The 26,408-nt window shown below is 39.1% G+C and overlaps 1 protein-coding gene across 4 annotated transcripts in view; it reads right to left on the bottom strand.

Annotated features, from left to right (window-relative positions):
• Nucleotides 1–1,404: 1,404 nt before the first annotated feature.
• Nucleotides 1,405–26,408, bottom strand: part of NBEA (neurobeachin) — a 612,123-nt gene continuing 587,119 nt past the window's right edge. For 2 of the 4 annotated variants that reach the window (XM_082602053.1, XM_082602056.1), the window contains 10 exons: nucleotides 25,250–25,312; nucleotides 24,851–24,940; nucleotides 22,032–22,224; nucleotides 20,379–20,450; nucleotides 18,324–18,479; nucleotides 17,630–17,800; nucleotides 8,789–8,890; nucleotides 6,092–6,288; nucleotides 5,153–5,304; nucleotides 1,405–3,272 (listed from right to left, as the gene is read on the bottom strand). In XM_082602053.1, coding sequence (XP_082458179.1) covers nucleotides 3,182–3,272; nucleotides 5,153–5,304; nucleotides 6,092–6,288; nucleotides 8,789–8,890; nucleotides 17,630–17,800; nucleotides 18,324–18,479; nucleotides 20,379–20,450; nucleotides 22,032–22,224; nucleotides 24,851–24,940; nucleotides 25,250–25,312 — 1,287 coding nt within the window. In that variant the 3' untranslated portion in view covers nucleotides 1,405–3,181. The remainder of the gene's footprint in view (nucleotides 3,273–5,152; nucleotides 5,305–6,091; nucleotides 6,289–8,788; nucleotides 8,891–17,629; nucleotides 17,801–18,323; nucleotides 18,480–20,378; nucleotides 20,451–22,031; nucleotides 22,225–24,850; nucleotides 24,941–25,249; nucleotides 25,313–26,408) is intronic. The other 2 variants (XM_082602054.1, XM_082602055.1) reach the window with 2 other exon arrangements.

Here is a 26,408-nt window from a genome sequence, read left to right as displayed (position 1 = left end):
AGTGTATCTTCCATGTACAATGATTGTCAGATCACCGAAAAAGGCGCTGGACTTCCCAAGCTCACAGAAGACTTCTGTGAATGGTCTCATGCTTGCTTGCTTGCTTGCTAAAACGTGTTTGCTGAAGATGTATTTCTACAATGTGGCAGAAATTGATCCTGAAAACTGTTTTCATTATAACATAGTGAAGATGTGGGGGTTGGGGACTACCTTTACCTGCCAAAAAGCCTGTGAATGAGCAAATTGGTTTAGGTCAATTTGCAGCAAGGAGTGCCACCAGGTGGTGCAGATAAAGAGGAGTTCTCTGGGAACACACTAAGAACCAAGGCGCAGGGTAGATCTCAGCCACTGGTAGTAGGTGGGTTTGCCTGAGGTGCAGGGTGTCAAAGGGAGGGGTAGGTGAGACTGTTTCCCTCCTGGAGGATTTCTGTGCTCTCCTGAGTCTGGGCTTCATCCCTTACATTAATGTGTCAACAATGTGCCCAGGGGTGACCCACATCAGAATCACCTGGGTGGATGGGGCCCTAGATTCTGCTCATAGAAGTAAGCTCCCCAGGTGATTTTTCACCCACCAGAGTTGAGGAACACAAGGAAGCCATGGCAGGGTGCTGGGCAGTGGGATGACTGGGCTGGTGGTGTAGTCAGACCCTCAGGCAGCAGTCTCATGGAGTACGGTGGGAGGGTTCTGATGTGAGGCCCAGATTCTGGTCAAGAGGTCTTGGTGACAGTCCAGGCAATGGTTCTGGAAGTGGGGCAGTCGGTTTAAAGAGGCCTTGAGGTAATGACCAGCCTGAGGAGTGACGGATGGGCTGTGAGAAGGGCTGGGTTGAGGGAGCCAGCCGGGCTGGGGATGACCGACAGACGTATGGTTTGGGGCCAGGATGGAGGCTGTGACCTTTTTGTCCCGAGAATGCAGATGGACGCTTACCTGTGGTTCTGTTGCTCCCTGGGCCTGTCCGGAGCCCCCTCAGTCCGGCTCCTGTTACCTGCCTGCTCTGGTCAGCGGCACCTCCACTCCCTCCTGCGTCGTGCCTGGTCAACGTTAAATTCTAGAAGGCACGGTTCAAATGAAAATAGCACGATTTGCTAACTTTCATGTAATGGGCTGTTACACCCTTCACCTGCATTTAGTTTCTTTTAAATGAAACAAAAATAACCCCAAAAGTGGACTATGCAGAAGAAATAACAAGAGCTGTTTCCCTCTGGTCACTGGTGCCCCAAATCCCTGCCAGATGGTCAAGCAGAGAAGCTCATGTTTCAGCAAATTACAGAACCTCATTAGGACTCTATTTCATGTTCTTAGATGCTCTAGGCCTTTATATGAGGTGACGTTGATTTCTTAAACTTGTATGACAACATAATGAATGCACATAAGTGAAGTGTCCAATGAAATGTGAAAAAATCGGTGAATTCTTTGCATATTTTATTTTTCTTTTTTTGATTTCCAACTCACACACATCTGGCATATTTTACATCTTTGCAATAAAACATGGTTACAATAGCTTAAGGAATTTATATATCCAAAATATTTCACCATGATCTCAAGATGAAATGAACTTATCTTCCAGATGTTCATTATCCTCCCAATTCTAAGCTACAAACTCAAGATATTGCTTACAGCCTGGTGATGAATAAATTAATCATTACGCCGATTCCCCAGAATTTCAGAATCTCATAAATACAAACAACAATGAAGAAGGAATTCAGTGCTAAAACTTACTAGTACAAGGTGGATAACAAATAAGTAATCACATCAATAAATAATGATATGTTTCTGGTGCAAAGTGCCAATACAAAGAACCCATTATCTTGTTTTATCTTTTTAAATAAATGACTGCAAGTGAGTGTAAATTCTGAGAAAATTACATTCCTGTAACATGCCTCATAGCCCTACCGACACAATATGTACATATCTATGACGATACAGTCACCAAATATACAAAGAAGAAACATGAATAAAGTGTATATACCCCTGGGTGTATAACTTGATCAGTACAATGTATGGAAAATCATTTGATAGCCATCATTTTATATCATAAAAGATGAAGTGCCTTAGGCTAAGAATGTGGCTTTAGGTGAAAATTTCACAAGAACCTAAAAGAATAACGTCAGTTATTGTTATAATAAAGTCTGACTTATTATTAAAGAAACTAAGCTATTCAAGAACCAAAGAGAGAGAGAGAGAGAAAGGAAAAAAAAAAACCAGCAAAAAAGTTAGCATCAGATTCTCCTCCCCTAATGTACACACGCTAAGCCAGCAAGATGATTCTGGAAGAGTTGTCCAGGAGTTGGGAAGTCATTACTATGGAACTAATGATCGGGACTCCTATTTATACAATAAAACCAAGACCTCATCCCTAAGCCCCCTTTCTGCTGTGTCTTCAAATTATGAAGGTTAGGGCTGAATTTTCTTTGCATCAAGTACAAAATGGCAAATAATGGCTTAGTATTCAAATGTTTTATGAGCAAATTTCACTTAGAAGGGATGAATTTAGATTTAAAAGTGCAAAACTATGTATTTTGGTGAAAATGTCAAAAATTACTGATTGAGCCCAAATTCAATCCTTTCATACAAGCTGTGTCCTTGGACAGATCTTACTATTTCCTAGTGTCAATGCACCTGTTCCATCAAGACTTCAGGATTAAAGAACATGCAAGTTGTAACTCCACAATAAAATTAAGAAATGTTTTGTTCTTTATACAAGGTTTTACTTTTACAAAAGTATCCCTTTAAATAAGATGCATCTGATGTACAAAGTATCAAACGTGTTTGTTTTTTTTTTCTCAGCTTGAAAAGAGGCTGGAAATGGGATGCAGGTAAGGTTCAAAGCTTAAACTTTGTAACAACTGGACACAAGGTTCCTCAGAATTGTCAAAAGTCTCTTGTGACACGTCCTACTACCTTTTCTCAATAAACGACAAGATATGAAATAATTACCAAAACATCTCTTAATTCATATAATTTACATGATATAAGCTTGCTTGGTAGCAGCTGGTGTTCAGTAGTGAAAAAACACACAAAGTAAAATGGCTGCTGACTACAATGTACAGCTATTGCTGGGTGTGATGGAATGTACAACGGAGGTCGATGTAGACGAGTTTTTTTCCACCAGAGATATTGCCTTTCCATGCAGCACTTGTGCTCTCAGCTTTAACTTGGCTTTTGGTTCTCCATTTGTCTTCAGTATCTGTTCTGATGCTCATAATGCCACCGATTAAAATCTATATTAAAAGCTACAATGCTACCAGAAGCCATGCCAGTGATCAGAGTCCTGGAAAAGCAGAGGCGGTAGTTAAGAGAGACACAAAATCACTGATGTGGTTCTACTTTACACTAAACAATAGCACGATCTCGAAGTTCACCAGGTTTTACTTTTGGGTGCCCTCAGATAGGATTAAAATTTATTCTTGGTTCTCTTCGGAGAAGCTGAATCAATTCCGAAAACACCTCGACTGCCAGACCAAGTGTTGATTAACTTCTGATCAGACAACTCATCAGATAAACACTTTCTGAGTAGGCATCCTCACTGCATGTTTATCTGTCAATTTGTAACTTACGTGCATATGCTACTGCTCCAACATATCAAGGACATCATAAAACAACAATAATAATTGAAATTAAGGATGAGGTTGAAAAAGAAACAGAAACTTGGTTAGTATCTTCCCTTGCTCCTCCTGGGAGACCACTAAGATGACTACAGCCTTGCCTATGCTCTCTCTCTCATCTACCCTCTCCCCCATACTGAGTGAAGGATAAAGATCTTACAAAACCTTTCCTGCCCTCTGCACCCCTTGAGAAGACCTAATCACTTCCTTCTTCTGTTTCTCTGCTCCTGCTTCCCTCATATACATTTATTATGATTATTTGAGCTCTTTGCGGTCAGTGATCTTGTTTTGTATCCTCATGACTGTGCACAGTGCTTAATCTACGATGGTGGCAGCAAATGTTTGCAACATGAATACATGAATGAATAAAACTATCCAGGAGAATATTTAAACTACTTAAGAACACGAATCATTTCAAATACTTTAGAAACACCCATGTATATAAAATAATTACATGGTAAACCATTCCCGTTTATGAAAACGGACTACGGCATTTTGGAACACGTTTGGAACACTCTAATAATAATCTGCTTAAATTTTCTTTAAAACAGGTTGGGCTGCAGATCAAATACCCCTTCCCCAAACTAACTTAAATTCCATTGCTTTTCTTGATGACTTCAGTACCATTTTACTATAGTGTGAAGATGCTTTGTTAAATTTATCATAGAAGCCTTAACATTCATACTGTTTTAAAACCAATACTCTTATAAAGAATATACACATAGTTGAAATAATTCGGTTAATAAGCTTTTCTTATTTCTGTTAAATATATAGCAAAAAATGAGAAATTACTGTATTAAGATTATAGAGTTTTAATTTATTTTTTAAATTTAGAAATTTAGACTTTATATTCCAATTATTCTTTTCACGTTATAATAAACCCAAAGGCAAACTTTAGGAAATAACAAAATCTTGTTGCAAATTGAGGAACAGTAGAAAATCATATTACTTTAACATTCCTGTCAATTCTTTCCAAGAAAAGATTATAGTGTCTTAGGGAAATACATAAAATACCACAACATAACATAAATGGCAGATATGTGAATAAGAAAATGGGGGGAGCGGTGCTGGAGATTGTTTCAAGTAACGAGTGCCTTGTATTTTTAAAACAGAGGCCAGCTGTAGTCTGTACTTTGCATTTGGCTGCATTCAGCTAGATGTATGCCTCAAGCCGAGACTCTGCTAAAAAATATGTGTTTCTTTCACATAATGTAAGCCAGGCAGGCCTGTCTGAGACCAGGTAAGGATGTGAGAACAGAGAAGTTGGTGGGGATAATTCTACATTTTGGGCAGTGTCTAGATGCGCCTGTTTTTCTTCAGACCCATTTCTTTCTCTTCTCCCCCTTATTCTCTTCCTCTGTTTCCTTCTTACCAGAAGCCTTTCTTACAGTACTTACTCCTCTCCTCAATTTACCCTTTTCTGCACTAGTCTTTCTTCCATCTGGATGCTGGAATCTCCTTCACAGCAGGGTTCACCCTTGGTAAAATGTTAAGGACTTTCAATGACAGTTCTTGAGTGACTACATTTCTCCCCAACATGGCTCACCTCTGGTCATGGGATAAGTCCATTGCTCTAATGCCAGCATCACATCCGGGGTAAATGTACAGCTGCTTGAAGTCACAGGCCTGCCAAACCTCCACCACACCATTGTCCCCTCCGGTCACCAGGTTCTGGCCATCGCTACTCAGGAGAATGGCCTTTGGACAAGGCAGAAAAGCAACCACTTCTCTCAGTGTTTCCCAAAAGATCAGTGGGTACTACTGAAAGGCACTTAATACAGGTCCCTTGTCATTATTTTCTACTTTTAGCCACTTGTCCAAATTTTCTAAACTCCAATCTATAGACTTTCCAATGTGGAATTCATCAAAGTTCTTACATAAACAAAGGATCTTATTAAAACCAATTTAGGTTACAAAATAACAGAAGTCCCAAAGAGAATATTATCAGTCTAATCCAGAAAGAACTTGAGAATTAAGTAACATGATGTTTTGTTAAGTTCTGAATACTAGCTATGTCAAGACTTTTAGAACAAATGGCAGAAGCATATTTAAAAGCTGTTTTTAATAATGATAAACCAGCAATTATAATTCATTTGCGAGTGATGAGCAATTTGGTATGTAATTTTGGTCTAGGGTTCAGAAGATAAGATTCTTTGACAATAAACTCATTTTTAATGTCAGGGGAGTGCAACGCAGGAACAAATGTTTGTAAGAGGAGATTAGGAAAAATCTCCTTAAGGGTCTAACCTCTAATCAAACTACAGCCATCACCTCCAAAGTCTTAATTCACTGAGTTAGCTACTTGGGATTAAATGAACTTTGGGTTTGTTCAAAGCATCAATCAACATGAATTTATATGCTTTTACAAACCAACACACATTTACCTGGATACCAGAGAAATTCTATTATGAGTCATTTAATGTAAAATAGTCAATCTTTAACCTCTTGGCTAGGTCCCCAGTTAGCACGGAACATGCAGATTTACCCGTGTTGAATCGTTGATCTCCATTTGAGCCAAAAGTTTCCCATTGATGCTGAAATTGCTGAATCGCCCTCGTTCATAGTAGATGATACAGTGGCCTTCACTGGAGACAGAAATCAAGCGTGGGAACAAGCAGTTTTCTGGTCCTTCGAGGGCTCTTAGCAAATCTCCAGTGATTGTGTGGACAAGGCAAGGGCCCTCTGCAGAGCGGGGAACAGCAAGGCCAGAGTCATTGGTGACGACCAGTCACGTATTAGCTCCCACACACCTGCAAACCGTACCTGAATAATACACTCAGATTTGTTGAAAGAAGGTAGAAAAGAAAAGAACTATGGTGGCAAGAGCCAAGCACTGATGTTAGATTTCAACAGAACAAGTACAGAGAACTGTTACATAACACACACGTGTCTTCCAAACTTTTTATCTAGGTCAGTAGTTGCTCTTTTCCTTCATGAGATGATATTCATTAAAAAAGGATACAGTTCATACGTTACATGAGAATAAAAGACTGTATGTCGAAGTTTTCTCTTAATTTGTGTTTAGAAATTTTTCTTTAGAAGGTTCAGGAGAATTATCAAAACAATCACTAATTTTCTTTAGTGTCATCAAAATTTTAATTGTACCACATAGATACAATACTATCAAATAATAAGTTTTACCTTTCTATAGTCTATACATAAAATGTAAAAGGCAAAATTAAGAAAAGGAATCCAGTAATTCAGACTGTAGGAACACTTTTTCTTTTTTAAATAAATGAAGAGTGAGGCGAGAATGTAAAAGTAGTATGGGGAGTGACTTATTTTTTCTCGGGTAGAAATTTTAAGATAAAACATTCAGTAGTCAAGTTCATACAAATAATTGGTTAATGTAGTTTGGTATTACCTGTCCCCCACATCCCCCAGAAAAACTGCATAAAACCATGCATGGATTACATTCTTGTTTTTCAAACAATTGATTTCAGTAGATACATATTTTACAAAACAAGTGACATTATAAGGCTATACCTAAATGTTTTCCTGATTACTAAAGTAATAGATGTGCATTCCAGAAAATACAAAGAGTTAGAGAAAAAAAAATAGCAATCACTTCTAGTATCAACCATCATCTATAGAAAATTAATGTTTTTCCCTATGCATATTGTGTCTCGTTTTCCTTCCCTTTCCTTTTTTTCTTTTTTTTGCTTTACAGAACAGAATGCTATTACATGTTATTTCTAAAACAGACATTAAAAGACATTTATTGAAAATATCCTATGTGTCCCTCTCTGGGTTATTTATTCTTAAATACAAAAACACAGTGTCCCTACCTTCAGACATTATACCCATTATCTATAAAGCAGCCAGAATAAGCTCTTTTTTTTTTTTTTTTTTTTTTTTTTTTTGCGGTACGCGGGCCTCTCAGTGTTGTGGCCTCTCCCATTGTGGAGCACAGGCTCCAGATGCGCAGGCTCAGCAGCCATGGCTCACAGGCCTAGCCACTCCGTGGCATGTGGGATCTTCCCGGACCGGGGCACGAACCCGTGTCCCCTACATCGGCAGGCGGACTCTCAACCACTGCGCCACCAGGGAAGCCCCTGAATAAGCTCTTAAAAACCAAATCTGATCACCTCATCACCTTGCTAAAAGACTTCAATGGCTTCCCACTATACTCAAAATAAAATACAAATTGCAAATACTTGTGCCGCGGGGGCCCCTCACCTCTTCAGCCTTTGTCTCCTTACGTCCGCGGTGTCCTCACCGCACTCGGCCCCTTTGGTTTTCTTTCAGTTTCTCCTAAGCATTAGGCTCCTTATTGCCCTGGAGCCTCCCATGGAGAATTGGTATCTCAGCCAGAATAAGAATTCAAGTTTCCTGACTTTTCCCGAAACAGTACTTTTTCCACAAAAAGTCAAAAGAACTAAGTCATCATATTTCCTTTCCCATCTACCACTACACAGTCCCCAGCCTTGAGAAGAAAATGACTTGTGGAGGGGGTTGGATCCAAGGCTGTGTCTGATGAGCAGCCTGAGGCCCCCATGGACCCCACCATCATGGATATCTTCCCCTTGTCTTTCATTTTTAATTTTTTTACTATATTTTTGTTTTTGGCTGCGTTGGGTCTTCATTGCTGCATGCAGGCTTTCTCTAGTTGTGGCAAGCAGGGGCTACTCTGTTGCCATGTGTGGGCTTCTCATTGCGGTGGCCTCTCTTGTTGTGGAGCATGGGCTCTAGGCGCACGGGCTTCAGTAGTTGTGGCACACGGGCTCAGTTGTTGTGGTTTGTGGGCTCTAGAGTGCAGGCTCAGTAGTTGTGACACACGGGCTTAGTTGCTCCGTGGCATGTGGGATCTTCCTGGACCAGGGATCGAACCTGTGTCCCCTGCATTGGCAGGTGGATTCTTAACCACGGCGCCACCAGGGAAGTCCCCTCCCCTTGTCTTTTAAATGTTATCTGTAATGACTGCATCATATGGGTGTGCTGCAGTTTAATTTACCAGTGTTCTGGCTAGAATGCTGGTGAACACAAAATACTACATAATATTTTATATGTATTTTATATTAGTACTAGCAAGTATTAATAATAAAACTAAACAGCTACAAAAAACCTAGGGATTACATTTGTCTATGGAGAGCCTCCTAAAGGAAATAAATCATAAATCATGGTTAACTTGTGAAAATCGTATAGTGTTTAAAGACCGAAAATGAAAGAAATGTCTTCTGACCTTTAGCACCACTGATAACAAGTCCAAGTTCGGCACAGACAGAAACACAGACAACTTCATGGTCATGGCCTGTGAGGACAGCTCTTGGTGCAGGATAGTCACCTGCAAGGGAACAGCAGCGGAGAGTCACTACAGACCGATGGCGGGAATGAAGAGCTATGCCATTAAATTGAACGTTAAAAATAGCAATCATTGTTTAGTAAGGGCATTTATTAGCTGTGTGACCATGAGCCAGTTACTTAACCTCTCTGACCCCCTTTCTTATATCTTAGAGAATATTGTGCCTTTTTAATGAGTTCCGTGTTTTTCTCTTCTGTTCATTCTGCTTCACCTGGTTGTTGAGTCTGTGATCTTTCCCTTACGGTGCCTGAGACCCGGCATGCTGGCCTGTTTTCCTCTGTGCGCTCATGTTCTGGACAGGGTTGAACCACCGCTCCCTCATCTTGTCTCTCAGAAAAACATCCTATGCTTTGGTCTCGGCGACACTGCTCTTTCTGAGAGCTACCCCCCGGGTTGCAATCCCCCGGCCCCCACTGTAGAGGGGTCAGTGGGGGAAGTGAATGTCAAAGGGATGGCACTTGTGCCCACCTCCTGGGCAGCCCCTCCCTTGACTCTGATGTGATGCCACAGCCCTGAGCAGCTCGACTGGTGCTCCGATTCCCTGCCCCACAGTGGCAGGAGGGAAGGCATCAATAGATTGTGGAAAATTCTGGGAAGACAGAGCATAACTAAAACGCCCTACCCAGCAAGGCACCCAACACTCTTCCCCTCTGCCAATATCTCCTCCTTCAGACCCACCGGTCTTCTGTCTCTCCAGGAACTGCTCACGGTTTTCTGTGAGTTTCCTCAGATCCATCATGTGAGCCTCCATTTTGCTTTTGAGGCATTTCTTTCTTAGATGGAGTATGGGAGGGAGAGCTGAAAGCCCACATTAGTTTGTCATTTTATTCTAAATTTATGTATCTTGCTATAATGTGTTTGGGTACTGGCAGAATATCCTCTTAGATTTGTCAGCAGTCCTAGATTTGTCCGAAACATAGTTATATAATTTATAAACTTACGCTTCGCAGATGCCCTGAGCTTCCTGACAAAATGAAGATTAGTTATTGATAAGATTTTATGTGTAATATCATCCTTAATTTTTCTAAGTGATTATTTTACCTTGGAGAGACTGATGAATTAAAAATCCTGCAATTATATGTTTAATACAATTTATAGAGAGTTTTCTAAACCTTTCCCTTATATGCTACAGAAAAAGTAAAAAGCAATCTAGTTCTACTGCAGGGAATTAAAAAAATGTATAAAAATATTAAAAATCTTCCTTATGTATGTAATATATTTTATATTAGAAAATAAAGTTTTTCAAAGGCTTACCTCTGATTTAGAAAGCTTAAAATGTTCTATTTTTCATTACAATTCCCCCATATCATTTGAATAAACTGTGAAACTTAACTATTAGGGGATTTTGTAGGGCCCCTGAAAGCACTGTTTCCCTCTTTCAACTATAGAAAAGTAATTAAAATGTTATTCAGGGGTTTTGAGTTGGAGAACCTGCAGCAGGGGGAAAGCGTATTTCCTATATTTCATTTCATTGTCAGGGACAGATGTCACACACCCCAACAATCATTCAAAATTCTAGGAATATTCTGTCACTGTCACATCACAATTGATGGATGTAGCTACGGGTTAAAGGGCCCTGCGCAGAGGGAGGTGCAGGTGAGACCTCTCCTCTAAGGACCACAGCACCACTGCCCTCCTTCCCTCGTCACTTTCTCAGGAGAAGAGCTTTCTGGGTGATGGAATTACGACGAATGATGAACAAACACGTCCAAATTTGAGATTCCTTATAGGCAAGCATTTGGAAACTCCAAATATAAAAGTCTTATAATAAACAGATTCCACCTCATTTTTATCAAAAGATATTTCAATATCCTCAAGATGGATGATAAAAAAAAAAGTGCAAAGGTGTTAGATGCTGCTACCCACAGAGAGCTGACAAGGAGAGCATTGTCAGTGTGACAGTCTGTGGCTTTCAGAGAAATGATCAAAGTAAAGATTGCTCATGGCTCTTATTATTTTCAACCTCATTTATGGGACTACTAATACGCAGGGGAAGCTTTGGTCCTTCTGAATTGGAGCTAAACAAAAACAGCAGAGTTTTTCTGCGAACCTCAGTGCAGTTCTGGGGGAGTCGGAAAATGAACCTCTTGATGATGTACGACATTCAGGTTTTATCTGCGACCTTTGCTGAGTCACTGAAGAATCACTGCAGAAGGTATTTTCATTCACGTTTATACTATATAAAAATGATGGACTTTTGACTTGAAATCCCGGAACAAAAGATTTCAAAGGGTGCAGCAGTTTCATCACTACTCTGATTTCTAGATTTATTCTGAAAAAATTATGTTAGACATTTGCTGGGGTAGCTCAGATAAACTTAGTTTGTGAGGATTTCCTATTGAGGTACTGTGTCTTCAGCGACCTGAGGGCTGCTGCAGAGGTTTCTGGCCCAAGCACCAGAAACACCTGGGCCTGCATTTTCCACAGGTCACAAGGTAATCCACATAAAAACATCCCATGGGTTAGAAAACGTCCCATGATGTGGTTTCATTTCATTACACAATCACAGAGTACTTGATGAAAAATAGAAGATCGATATAAGCCTATTTATTCACTGACTCTAAGTTGTTCTTTTTCTTCTTCAGAAAGGACACTGACCACATTTTCCCCTGAGCCCTGCTGTTTCGGGGCAGATCTCTTCCCTTGAGGTCCTGAACCTGGATCTAGGCCACAGTACCTTACTGTCCTACCATCTCCTTCCCCAATCAATAGTATAATCCACCTGCCTTTCCCAAGGAGGTAGAGAGAGCTTTCTGCATGATGCCCAGAGAGCCCGCTGGTATAGATCCGAGGCTCCCTGATCACGAGAACATATTATTAGTCACTCTTGTTTTTTATATTGCTTCTGACCCAGGACAAAGACCCTTGCAGCCTCAGTTCCATAAAGGGGAAGGAAAAGCAGAAACTGAGTGGCAAGCAGCCCCCTTCTTAGTCCGGAACCCTTATGTCTCCTAACGTTGGGCTGAGGGAATGGGAGGGCTGAGAGGTCTCCTGCAGAATGGGCCTGTATTAGGGATGCTACATTATAGACATTATCTTTTGGCTCTCAGAAAGCTCTACGAGGTAAGAATTATTACACATGTAACTATGGTTCCTCTCAAAGTTAATGAGAAGAGGTTTAACATTTACTAAACCCTAGTTAAGATTCCTTGCTCTGAGAAGTGAGACAAACTCATCATATATATATATAATATACATATCATATTATATATATATATTATATATATATATATATATATCATATTATATATATAAAATATCTTCAGGCTATTCTTTGTCCACGCTTTCTTCATCCCCTATAACACCACTGGTTAGTGGTGGCTGTGGAGCTGGGCACCAGGATGGTTGTTTTAAAAGAAGGCTGGATGCAGACAAAGCGAGGGATGTGATTTGGCAGATGTTTAGTGACAGGTTGGGGCTGGCGGGAGGGTCAGTGTCCAGAGTTGAAGCTAACACAATGGGAGCCCAGGGAAGGGACGTGTGCACAGCTGGAGTCTCCTTTTCAATGGGCTTCTTGTTTCATAGTTTGTATAATTCTCAAACGTGAGCTGAAGACTTGTTTTTCAAAAGTGAAACAGAAAAAGCATGATAACAATGTCATACATATTACTCAATGCATATTTGTAGATTGGATTTGAAAAGATGAACAGTAAATTCTCTTTCAAAGTTTCCTGTGGCTATGATTTAAAAAATGTCAACAAACTCTCTATCAGGCACGTTATATCTGGTATAAACATGAACACTTTACAAGCCGACTGGATTTGGAGCCGAGCTCCCAATGTATTATAAGTGTCTGCTGAAGAGACAATGTTGCCTTGCCCCTCTTGTGACTATCTCGTTGGAAGCTACAGCACGTAATGAGAAATGTCAAGTCCCAAGATCAATGAAATTTGGGGCTCTAGGGACTCAATAGGAATAGCATTGATCCTTTTAAAGAACACCAGTCAGAGATGGGCTGTAATATATTGCAAAGAAGGGCTCAGGAGGATAGGCAGCCAAGTCCGCGATACCTACCTGACAAACAATTCAATCAGCTTTTACACAAATTGCCTGCTCTGTTCTCCTTCCTTTCATTCGATAGCCTGCTTCCAATTAAAGTGTGCAAATTAATTTTTATCACTTCCAAATTAGTTTCAGAATTTGTGTAAAAGTCTGTTTCAGATGAAAGCATCTGTCCCTCACATCTCTGCAAGTCTGTTATCTAGTCAGGGACCTATTTTACATCTACAAGAAAACTGTCTATGTTCAAAGTCACAAGTTTGAAAGAGTAACAATGAATATTAGCATTAAATATATTAATAAAACTACTATAATTCAACTGGAACCTCTGCCAGGTAGCCTCTGCTTGTTTCTTTTATGGTCTAAAACTCTATAATAATCTGCTTACACATTTTCATTGTCTTTGTGGCAAATTCATTAAAACTATAAAAATAGTTAGAAAAAGATATATTTATGAGATGTCCAAGTTAGTCACAACAATATATTTGACACACAATGAAACCGTTAACTCTTTCAAACCTACCTAAAAAAATTCACAAACATTACTTATTTTTTCTCTGTGGCACCAACAGAGCTAGCCATTAAAAAATAAGGATGACAACGCAAAAGAAACATACATATATTAAAGCACCTGAGTTTATCCTGAGGAAGTTCTAGTGATGTGCACATAGGGTGAGTAAATGAATGCTATTACGTTATGGTGTCGTGCTGGATAAATATGATTCAGCCTCTGACACACAAAGCAAATTCAGTGTCCACACCAAGACCAAGTCCTGAATTCTAACAGCTACTGGGATATTACGTTTCACGCTAGGACTTCCCCCTTCAAGTCGAGGTTAATATATACAGCCCTCGAAACCTAAGGGCGTTGTGTCACACACTTTAATATGAATTTAGACATAACTAGCTTTTTGGTCTTGTGTAGCAATGCATTATGAGACAGAAAGAACATATAGCCTGATTCTCTGACCTGTGAATTGGTAGCTAGAATAAAATAAAACAGGAAAAAAAAAAAAAAAACCCAAAACCCCTTCCCTTCATTTTGTGAGTTTTCTGACAGCAAGGATACATCTATGTCAACACCCACGGCCAATCCCTGATGTGGCAGTCAATTCAGCGTGTGCTCTGCCTGCCTTTGCAAAAGGTGAACTGACCAAAATAGATGGTCTCTCTAGGCATGCCTACATGAGCTGCTAAGTTGGCTGTTTTCACAGACTGAGTCACAAATCAGTCGAGTTAACCAAATACTAAATATGACTAATTATGATTTTTTACTGTGTTTTACTATTATGATTTTTACCATCCGTATGGCAAAAAGCTGACACCAGTTTTTACATAATCATCAATGTGTGCCCAAGATGTAATGTTAAGCATTTTGTAGATACAAGTACTTATGACACTAAATATTATCTGATAGCAATTCAAGACTCATGTAATACTCAGTATATGCACTGCTTCCGAGCAGGACAGGCAGTTTCGTGGTCATAATATAGGCTTCTGTAAATCCCAGAAAGTCAGAATTAGTACCAGCACACAGCAGGCATTTAATACATGCTTTGCTGCTTGACTAACACTTGAGCTACTCATCCTGTTTAATCTAAAAGGGCATACTTCTCCCTTTACGTTAAGGATAATGGATCACATGGAACCACATTACGTATGCCCACATTAGATGCCTGGGAAAGTCTTGGCGGGGTGGGTTTTATGGAAGTCCTTAAGTTTCATAATGATGACAACAGTTTTTAATCAAAAAATAAATCCCCCTAAATGGAGGCAATACTGTATGGATAATATTATGCAATAATGTCTTAGGGATAATCTTGTCTTTATTTAAAACTTAAAATTCTACATTTTAACGAATCCAGTATTCACAGTTTTGTTCTTAAGGATTAACATAAACATTTCTATTTACGTAGTTCCTGTTGAAAGGAACTTTAAACACTCTAAATATTATTACATTTAACTTTTCTTGCTAAGTGATGGAAGACACAATCAACTGCTAATCATCATTTGGTTTAAAAGGTCATTAGAAAATAAAGTAGTTAACAGATAATTACTATAATTTAACATTTTTCTTTAAAATTCCTTTTTTTTTTTTTTTTTTTTTGCGGTACACGGGCCTCTCACTGTTGCGGCCTCTCCCGTTGCGGAGCACAGGCTCCAGACGCGCAGGCTCAGCGGCCATGGCTCACGGGCCCAGCCGCTCTGCGGCATGTGGGATCTTCCCAGACCGGGGCACGAACCCGTGTCCCCTGCATCGGCAGGCGGACTCTCAACCACTGTGCCACCAGGGAAGCCCTAAAATTCCTTTTTTTAAGACATCTTTATTGGAGTATAATTGCTTTACATCTTTATTGGAGTATAATTGCTTTACAGTGGTTTCTGCTGTACAACAAAGTGAGTCAGCTATACGTATACCTCATAGCAGGACGTTATATTATCTTCTCTGCTACCAAATGGTAGTTTTTAAGAAATGAATTCTCTTTTTTGGAAATATCATTTTCATCATTTTTGAGCTTCACTTTGAAGATGTTAATTAATTGGATTTAAAACCCTATTCTGGGGCCTCCCTGGTGGCGCACTGGTTGAGAGTCCGCCTGCCGATGCAGGGGATACGGGTTCGTGCCCCGGTCTGGGAGGATCCCATATGCCGCGGAGCGGCTGGGCCCGTGAGCCATGGCCGCTGGGCCTGCGCATCCGGAGCCTGTGCTCCGCAACGGGAGAGGCCACAACAGTGAGAGGCCCGCGTACCGCAAAAAGAAAAAAAAAAAAAAAAAAAAAAAAACCCTATTCTGCTTCTTTAAAATGTCTTTCTGTCTAAAAACTTCTAATTTGTGTCAGTAATGGATGGAAGATACCACACAGCCCTGCTGCTCAGTTCAACTTTTCTTCTTATGAACACTACACTCATCTAAAAGGAAAAAAGGAAACTGGGAAATACGTGAAAATACAATTAGATAAAATACATGTGATAATGTACCATGCTTAAAAATAATAAAATATAATAATAATAAAGTAGATCAGACATTTTTTACACACACACACACAAATATCCTGCTAAAAATGAAGTTTCCTTTTTTAAGAATATGGTTTTAAAAAGGAGAGTAAATAAGGAGGTAAACTTACTAGTATTTAGAGTATGATATTCGGTATAATGTACAATTGGTAGCTAATTAGTTGAGCTGGTTGGAAATCAAGCAACACTGAATATGCGTTTTCCTCAAACCAATATCACATCTTAGTTCACAACTTAGAGCAGGTGCACTTTCTCTTATTCAGTATCTACACTAAGTGACACTACTTCATAATACACTTTTAGTTTCTTCATTTACTGTTCTTCACCTCTAGCTATGGGCAACAAGAATAAGTCACCTGGTCATCTAGTTCATTCTCCTACCACCTTTATATATATATGTATATGTATATACATATACATATATAGATGTGTGTGTGTGTGTGTATGTATGTATATACACACATATATATATATATGAAGCTTTCCATGCCTAGCTCTCTCACAGGCTGGAAGGGGGCCAGCCATGTAGTTAAAACACCGCGTCCTGTACACGTCTTTTCTTTTCTACTTTTATAGTATTTCAGTGGCAGGTGCACAGCATTCCTGGAAAATTCCTATCTCTGTTTCATCACAAATATTCCCAAACTCATGTTTCAGTTTATTTTAGAGAACTGTTAAAGCTGTGCCCAATGTACAAATCATAATAAGAATAATCCGGGTTTAGGTACTTGCCATTATCAACCCTTTACAGAAAATATTCTCTATCTTACAGGAAACATGTGTATGTGAAACATTGAAAGCTTGGTAATTAAAGACAGTAATTATTTCTAGGAAATGTCTTATCCAGTTCTTCAGTCATTCAACAATATTTATTGAAAACCTATTATTTGTGCAACTATGCCAGGAACCAGAGACTTAAGATGCAGAGAGAGGGACTCATGGTCTACTTCAGTGTTTCCTCAGAATAGCAGCTCCAAGGAATAATAACTGCTCTTCCATGAGTGAAACGTTCCATGGAAAACATGTTTGAGAAACTGTGGGTTATCAACAGCTTTATTTGTGTAAGGCTTTCAGAGCTCACATAGAAAGTAAGAGTATATGCGGTGTTTTCTAGAATTGTTTTACTCTGGAGTCCCCCCATTTTTTTCCTACAGGATATTTTTGGGAGCACTTTTGAATAAAAAACACTCAGGAATCATACCAAGCAAAGAAATCATCTTATTCAGCTTTGCCTCACCAGGGCCTAATCTGAAGGGGGTATTCAGTCATTGTCAAATAAATAAACAGATATTTACTACACCCCATGGTAGAAAGCAGTAAGTGTCCTCTTGAGGAACAAATAAAACATATGGAAATTCAGAGAAGGGAGAGACTACACTTAGCTGAGAGAAATCATACGAAGTTGAATGGACCCGATGACACTGAAGGAAATTTCGGCAGGATGGGGACATTTGGAGACTGGGGAAGGGCGGCTGAGCACAGGGTCCATGTGAGGGGATCTGGGAGTTTCCTCAGGTTGAAGGTTATAGTGGTCGCTCTTATGTACACTTTGAATATAGCCACATTCCAACGTAGATGTTTGCTGCTTAAGCGTTCGTATTTTAAAACCCTTACAACACCAGCAAAAACTATTAGGAAAATTAAAAGAGTAAAACATGTTTAAATGAGTTCTTAGTCTGATAGGACAATTCTAGACAAATACTTACTGCTGTTTGGGTTGTCTCCTATGATATGGTGTCGCCCACTCCAGTACCAGAGAAGCAGGGTAGCATCTCGAGACCCAGACACGATGTAGCAGTCCCCACCTATGTATGACTCAGACCTGGCCAAGCACGTCACTACATCCCAATGGCCAAATACAATCTGAGTTAGCTTCCCTGAAACACAGAAATGGTAGGTCAAATTCATTTGCTATTTTTCTTTAAATGGTAATAAGCTTAACTTTACTAGATTTGTGAAAGGTGAATCTATAGACCTGCAAACTTACAAGGTAATTTTGTAACAAAATCTAGCTACAGATTTGGTTTCTTGAGTTGCTTCTGAAAAAGTGATACAAGAATGTCACTTGGGACTTCTTAAGAAAAGAACATAAAATAACACAATCATGATTTTTTTTCAGGGTTGGGCCAGACTAAGGGGAGGTTTAAGGTCTTTTATTAGACCTGATTTGTGGGAAGGGGACTGTAGTGCCAGTTGTCCTATGAACTCAGAGCTCAGCTCACACTGAAGTTCAGAGTGGATAAAATTATAAGTAGTCATTTGCTTACAATGTGAGCATTTAATTTGAATCTCGGCACTCAAGATGAAAATGCCTACGTCATTAAGTATGATTTCATATGAAGCTTTAGGTGTAACAATTGGCATTTTGAAGAGGATAAGGTATTTCATAGCTCAGTTTACCTGTTTCTGTAGAATAAACTCTGAAGCTCTTATCCCAGAATCCACAGATAAGAATATAGCGATTGTCTGCTGTGACCACAAAACAATGGGCGTTGATTTGTATGCTCTGGTCAACAAGGTCTGTGATCTGCCGTTTGTTCACACCAGAGTTATTGGCTAAACGTAAATAGAAAAAGAACTTTAAAGAAAGATTCCACAAGAGTTTCACCAACCACTTATAGAAGGAATACTTTTATGCTTCATTTACCTAGAAATGGGTTCTTAAGGCTGTAAGATTATTGAGATTGTAACATTTCCCCATGAGAAATATAAACTCTATAGTAGCAGTGATTATTTATGAACCATATTATATATTAAAAACTTGTTGGAAATTTAAGTTCTCCAGCGATATGAGGACTTCAAGATGTGAATTTACAACATAATAAAAATATTTAAATGCACTAAATTCAATAGATGTTCACCCTGCACAAGTTCATTAGTGTCCAACAAGTTCAATAATAACGAGGAATAAATATTGTATGAGGTATGTTACATAAGGAAAAAAATGTCTTAATATTTGCCTCCATCTGTCATTTTCTGATGGCATTTACAATTCATGTGAAAAGAAGAAAGCAGGGGTTTGTGGGAGGGGTGTTGTTATGTAGGCAGCCCCTCAGGGAACTTTAGGTCAGCGGCTTTAAAGACCTGGATTGTCAACAAACAGAAACCTTTCCAGAGTGGTCTGGCAGGGGAGGAGAGGAATAAGAAAGATGGGAGAGGGACTGGGGAGGAAAGAGACAGGCAGAGAATCAGTGGGTAGCACTGGGATTGAATCTGAATAAAGTCAGGAACTCAGACACACCATGTGATTTCCCTGGTGCCTGTCTGTATGCCAGCCTGTCCCTTACTCCACGCCGTCCTTTCAGGCTAAATCCCTGGGCTGAATTCTTAAACAGAAAATGCAGATGTAGAAGATCAACATCACTTTCTAACACCAATTAAATCTAAGTGCTACTATTTGTGGATATCTACTAACACTATAATAGTAACTACTAGAGAAGGTAAAAAAATAAAAAATAATTTTAAAAACAGCAAAGGAAAAGAAAAGCAAACATCCCAAGTCACTTGAAAACTATGTAATTGGTCCTTGATTAATTAGAATACAGCTATTAATTTTTCCACAGTTACACTCCAGCTGTACGTGACACTGTCGATGTCTTTTCAGCAGAGGAACAGCTAGACCTCAACTCTAAAAATATTCCTTGTCCTAAGCGTATATTCTCCTAAAGAAATGTTAAGTACTATTTTGTGTTGGAGTATAAGGAACTAACCCAAATGGCTGTCCCTCATCCTATTTCTGGGTTCAAAGATGTAGGGTGGATTAATCTAAGAAAAAAATACCATAACTTGTGTATGGCTTTATAATTTTTCATATCATGTTCAATTTTTTTCTAATTTAGTTCTCATAAGATCCCATGAGGACAGGCAGAACAAACATGATTAGCAACCATCTTGCAGACATGAAACTGAGGCCCAGAGAGATTAAGGCACTTGCTCTGGATCACACAGCTAATAAATGTGTATGTGATGATTTTAGAACACTTGGAATATCTGCTGCAAATAGTTATAGCTCCCGAGTTTGCAATTCATATGAAATCTTTAATTAAAAAAATGTTTAGCTCTAGTGAATGGAGATTTCCAGAAAAGAAATTCTTTAGTATTAGTTTTCTTTAGTAATAGCTTTGAGTCCTTATATATTTCAAATAATATAAAGTTGTTAAGGAAGAGTTGAGGCTGAAAGAAAGAACAGTTTGGAATCATTTGTGTTGTTCAGAACCAACCTAAGTGACCTCCTAAAATACCAAGAAAATGCCACAAATAATTATTTTAATACCAACACATTCTTAGATGGCATGTTATGATTTGCACACAGCTCCTTGATGCTAATCTGATGTTATCTGCACATTAATTTGTGGCAGAAAAAACTATTATTCAACTGTCATTTGTGATAAATAACCACATAGGTGTCTGTGGAGAGGCTGCATCCATGAAAACGTGTTTTTGCTGCTAACATACCAATGAGTGGATCCATTTCAATGGGAAGATGATGGGCTTGATCCAAGGAGTAACCTGGAGCTCCTCTGAGGCCTAAAGATTAATTAAAAGAGAAAACGGCCATAAAATTCTCAGAAAGGAATTTCCTAATAAGCAGTGTTTTATAATGATTATACAATATATACATTTGCTTAAAAATTATTTGGTAAATTACTGCAAGAATGATTCAGTCACACTACATGTTTTTGTAGACAGTCTTAAAAAAATCATCACAACAGGGACTGCTAGTCTCCACTTAAGATGGAGAAAGCTGGGAAGAGTGTTATCCTAACAAGAAGAAAAAGCTGGATAAAGTAGAAGATTACAAAATTTCTTGAACCCATCAGAGAGCTGAAATCTAAGAAAAGGTCATGCCTACAAGTAGGGATGGGTATGGGTACAGGTCCACCTGGGTCAAAGCAGAGAGGAAGATGGGGATCCCATCTAAGTGGGCCTTCTTTCAACAGATGACAAGACAACTGAAGGTACAAAATTGAGCCACACCTAAAATCTTAACCTAAAAGCTACTTTCAGAGGATTAATATTTGGAGCTTGACTGAATTCATTAGTCATAATTTTTTACATGTGGTTATATAACATATAAAACTTTTAAACAATTCTAAAGAAAGATCAATTCTTTATAGCTTTCTTTCAATGCAAAACATTTCTAGAGGCTAAGACTCCTGTGAATAAAGTCCTATTTTTAAAAGATGTCTGCTGCTTATTTCTGATTGAATGGAAGTCGTTCTACCTCATATTGAAAATATCACCAATAACTATAAAATAGGGGTATTTAGAAACTCTTAGGAGATGAAGCTAAAAGTCGTTTGGTTTTTCAGAGTGATGCAGAAGTCAGTAGAATAGAAAGATTCAGGTGAATTCGGCGTGTCTCATCATTCAGTCTTAGAGACATGGGAATCCTTGGGCTTCCAGGGAGATCTTAAGTGATGAACCCGGCCAGCTAAATCAATTAGCCACATTCATTCCTGTCCTGGCTAGATAAGTATCAATATGTCTAATTTTTATGACAGAATTATATCACTTCAAGATATACTGGCTGGAAACTTCAGGAATGAGTTTGGAGAAAACATACGTGGAATCACTGAACGATTTAGATTTTGTCTTTTCTCAAAGACTCTAAGCTCCAGAGAGAGAGCCGTGCTGTCCGTCTTGTCCACTGTTGTACTCCCAGTGCCCAGGACCACTGACACAAAGTGGTCATTCAGATATTTCCTAAATGAATTAATGAAGTGGAAGAAAGAGGATTTGAAACCATCATCTAGAAAATCTAGATTCAAAATCACTTTTGTTTAATATGGGATAAAAGTGTTTTGTTTGTTTTTTTTCTCCTGGGGGGGCAGGGTGGGAGGACCTGAATTATCTGCAGGACTGCTTCAATTTGTCACATACTTATTGGATACTTAACCATTAGCCAAGCATTCTGTGCAGCACTAAAAGACAGCAGCAGTGAATAAGACAGACAAGAGTTAATCAGTTAGGTTCGGCAATTATGTCCTCTGCCGCTTTCTGCAGCTCATCTGGCGCCCTTGCTAGCCCGCAGCACGCCTACCCTACCCTACCTGAAGCGCAGCTTCTAAGAACCCGTTAGTAAGGGGCTCCCTTAGGTACACATACCCACTGTGTTGTGCCATCGGTTCACTGCAAACAGTCTGCTGCAGGTCACGGTCACCACCGCAGGGATGGTCAGGTGGGGGAGCGTGTTGGCTGCCACATGCGTTACTGGAGAATTTGATGGAAACTTCAGCACCATGATCACATCCTGCTGCATCTGATCTTTAAACATGAGTGGACTCTGTGGAAGGAAACACTGTTGAATAGAAAGGGAAGAGAGCAAAGAAAACAAAAGGAATGACACAGTTAGTGAAAGCTCGGGGGAGAATGAAATTAAAACAGGCTAGCAAGAGCACAAACCAAGAGCCGAGCAGTCGGCACTCTGGTCTGAGAGGGTGGCACAGAGAAGCGAGCAGGGACTCCGCGAAGTTGCCGAGAGGACACCCGATTAATTAAAGACCAGCCGCAATTTAGGTACCGCCGGACGATATGAGGAGTTGGAGATACGTCCACGTGATGGAGCGTAATTGTTCAGTGCAGTTACAACATCGGTTTGGTGGAAAAATCAGTCAAGTCAGTTACTGACACTGTTTACATGAAATATGCAGTGAATGGATTTTTTCCTTTTTTACCTGGTTGATCTGGGGTCATGGCTACAGTCTAAATAATTAAAATATCACAGCCTCCCTTGTCAGTGCTGTGTGTGCATTTCTGCTGCGGCTCTGATGACTATGGTCTCCTTCCCCTGCTGGATGGTGAGCTTCCTGAGGGATAACACTCTCTTTTCTTTTTGAATCTTTGTTTCTCAATCATCTAGCATATGACTTGATAGAAAGTAGACACTATAAGAACCACTATTTAGTACTATAAAATACTATAAACATTACTACATAAAAGACACAAAATAGGGATGCTGGGAATAACCATTATTTAGCTTTCATGCATGTTTTGTAATTGTTCACTGTGATATATACACATATATATGAATCCTCTGCTACACAAACTTAAAAAGCTTATTTTCTTTATAAACAGTTCCATGCCAATTTAGTCTCTAACCATTTCCCCTAGGAAAGTAATGAGTTCTGACTGGGCATTTCTCCAGGATAAATATTTTTATTATCATTATTAAACAGAGAAAACTAACAGGGGAATACAACTCTTCTGCCAAAGCATTTCATAAAATAAAGTGTGAGAGATATTCTCTTGGACAGTTTATTAAAAACGCTTCATCTCAGGTCTGGAGGCTCCACGTCTACACTGTGTCTGCGCACATGGTGAAAGCCTCTTTGCTTGGTCGCACGCGAGGACCCACTTCAAGCAGCAGAGTTCATTAGTGACTAATCAAGGGGGCTGAAATGAGTTATTGCAGAGGAAAAGAAATGTTTTCAAACACACACATTCATTTATGTGTTTCAGTAGGTGTTCGACTTTCAATTCCTTGAAGGCATAGAGGATGTATTACCTCTGTGTCACCAGAGCTTAAGGCCGTGCCTGGCACACAGAAGGGGCTCAGTACTAACTTGGTAAGTAACTGATAGAATAAATGAAAGGTTTGAACAATACTTCCGTCATGAAATAACAACTGATACATTTGTTTACACGTATATTATGGGCAATGTTCAGGAGCATTTTATTCCAATACTAGGGTGTCTGGTGCCTTGATAACTGTCTAGAAACACTGATGAACTGTAATTCATTTTGCAAACACGTTTTTACCTTCAAACTTTTTTTTTCCAGTAAAAACTTAGTGGAAAATCACAGTTAAAAAGTGAATTCTAAAGTAGTTTCTTGGAAAAAATTTTACCTTCTTCAAATTAGATAAAGAGGGAAATGTTCACCATTTGCTAAAAACTGAAAAAAGGGGCTTCCCTGGTGGCGCAGTGGTTGAGAGTCCACCTGCTGATGCAGGGGACACGGGTTCGTGCCCCGGTCCAGGAAGATCCCACATGCCACGGAGCGGCTGGGCCCATGAGCCATGGCCACTGAGCCTGCGTGTCCAGAGCCTGTGCTCCGCAACGGGAGAGACCACAACAGTGAGAGGCCTGTGTACCGCAAAAAAAAAACAACCAAAAAAAAAAACTGAAAAAAAAAACTGTTTTGTTATGAAAACTGATTTTTAAAACTCTGATTAAAATGAAAAGAATATTACCTTTTCCTTTGAAAAATGAGAATAAACCTTTTAATGTAACTAGCTGCTGTGGCTGCTGACACTAGCTACCATTTACTGAGCACTTGTATGCCAGGGGCTGGTCTAAGTACAATATTCAGTATTGAGTCATTACATTTTCAGGGTTGGTACTATTTTTACCCCCAGTTACAGATGCTGAAATGTAAACAGAGAGCTTAAATACCTTGTCCAATTCATTCATTAGTTCTTGGCAAGAGACGGTGTTTGACACAAGTCTGGCTCTGAGGCCCTTATTCTTAACCCCTCTTCTCTACAGCCTCCCTGAAGTGGCTGTAAATTAAATTTCTTTCCTTTTCTTAAGAGGAACTATTTCCCCTACCCAACCTTGCCCAAAAAGATTAAATTGGGCATCATATTGTGTTTATATTATATTTACATTCTAATTTGTAAATGTAATCTAATTTTGGTGCTGGTGTGCGTCTGTAAGCCTGTATGTGTACGAAGGAGTTTATGTAGACGCGTATATAGTCAGAGAGGATGGCTATTTCTGTGAATCCAAAATTGGGCCAGTTGAAGCCAAACTTAAAGGTAAGAACTCTACTCTTTTCTCTGTTTCTCCCTCGGGTAATCAGTATATACTGAGGCTGAAGAGTTAGCCAATAAAGTGAGGAGCCTTTTAAAATGCTGCTAAAAATCACCATTTTATTTCATCTATACTCAGGTCCAGAATGTTCTGCAAGCTGCTATGTCTTACCAGGTGCATGGCAGAGCTCCGAGGCGGATGTGGCTCAATAAGCAACTGAGATGGCGTTTGTCCAAAGTTCTGTATCTGTGCCTCCATGGCCTGCAGGGGAAGGAGAGTAATTGTCATAATCAATATGCATCAACGAGAGAGGTCAACACACTCTTTTGACAACGCAAGTGTATCCCAAGTCAGCCATGAAAAAAGTCCAGAATATTCACCGGGTGCAAAATCATCCAAGTGTTAGTATTTTGTAGACAAGCTTTGCTTCTCCTTCCAAACATGCTTCCGTTAACCAAGTCACTATTCTTATTTAGAAGCAGGGGTTAAATGTGGAAATGTTATCCTGCGAGGGCATGCATGCAGCTAGAGACCAAAGAACACTCTGAACACTAAATACAACACATATACCTTAATAAAGTCCTTTGTAAGAAGGAACGTATGGGGATCTCTAATGAAATAAGCTTCTGGAATCTTAATGGGAAAAAAAAGAATGAGACATAAAGTCCACTAAGGATACAAAATAAAATCAAATAATCATGTGTTCTAATCAATTCAGAGGGCGATCAGTAGAAAGAACATTAAGACTTTCGTATAATAATCAAATATGGTAAGACTTTCACTACAAAAAATACATTTTAGTGTGCTATGCTATTCTAAGATGAATCGTGGAATATTATTTATAAGGTATGAATTCATTTCTCTCAAAAATTTCCTGAAAATTTAGAAAGAACTAACCCAGAGAGGAAATAATTCTTGGGGCATCCTGACCTATGCAATATGTCATTAAAACCTATGCAGATGGAAATATTAATGAGATTTTGTGATTTCCAATAGATAAAAATAATTCTAGATCTCAGACTGTCTGGAGTGTAAAATATGCCTTTTTTGTGTGTATGTTAGAGATACTCTTATAAGAGATTTAAGTATTTCTTCTATACATAAATTCTACAGGGAAAAATTTCAATATATTAAGCTAGACTAACAGAAATTTTTCTGAAATATTGTAAGTATGTAATTTAAGTCAACAAGGAGAAGCACAATATTACTATGATTATTACTCTGTTACCATGCTAATTTTTCCCCTAAAATTGTGTGCACTGTGGTTGCACATAAAAGTAAAATTCGAAAGTCATTCCTGAGTGCTTGGGAGTCAGGTAAGGTGGTAGGTGGCTCTCGACACAGCACTGTTACTAATCCCGTCACTATCTACAAGTCTCATTTATAAAGTCTTTAAATTTAATAATCTGTCCTCCTAGACTGCATTTCAAGAAAACGTTTATCAATAAAAATGTGAACTTTCAAATTTATTAGCAATATTAAACATGAATGCATCATTATCTGCCAGATTTTAGCAATTGCATAAATGGAGTTTTGGTTCTTTTACTTGCAGAGGCAACAGGATGAGTTATTAAATCTCTTTACGTGCTGTCCAGTTTTAATGTATACATTTATCTGCATGTGTCCACTCATATGCAAAGTGTGACTATTTCACTAAATTGTACTCACACAGATACCATCATACTTTATCTCCCCAATGCAAGATTTATGATTAGAAAGGGGGGAGAGA

This window comes from Mesoplodon mirus, assembly GCF_964341445.2.
Source record: "Mesoplodon mirus genome assembly, chromosome: 17".
In the NCBI taxonomy this organism is placed as follows: Eukaryota; Metazoa; Chordata; class Mammalia; order Artiodactyla; family Ziphiidae; genus Mesoplodon; species Mesoplodon mirus.
This window is presented reverse-complemented; position numbering and strand designations above follow the sequence as displayed.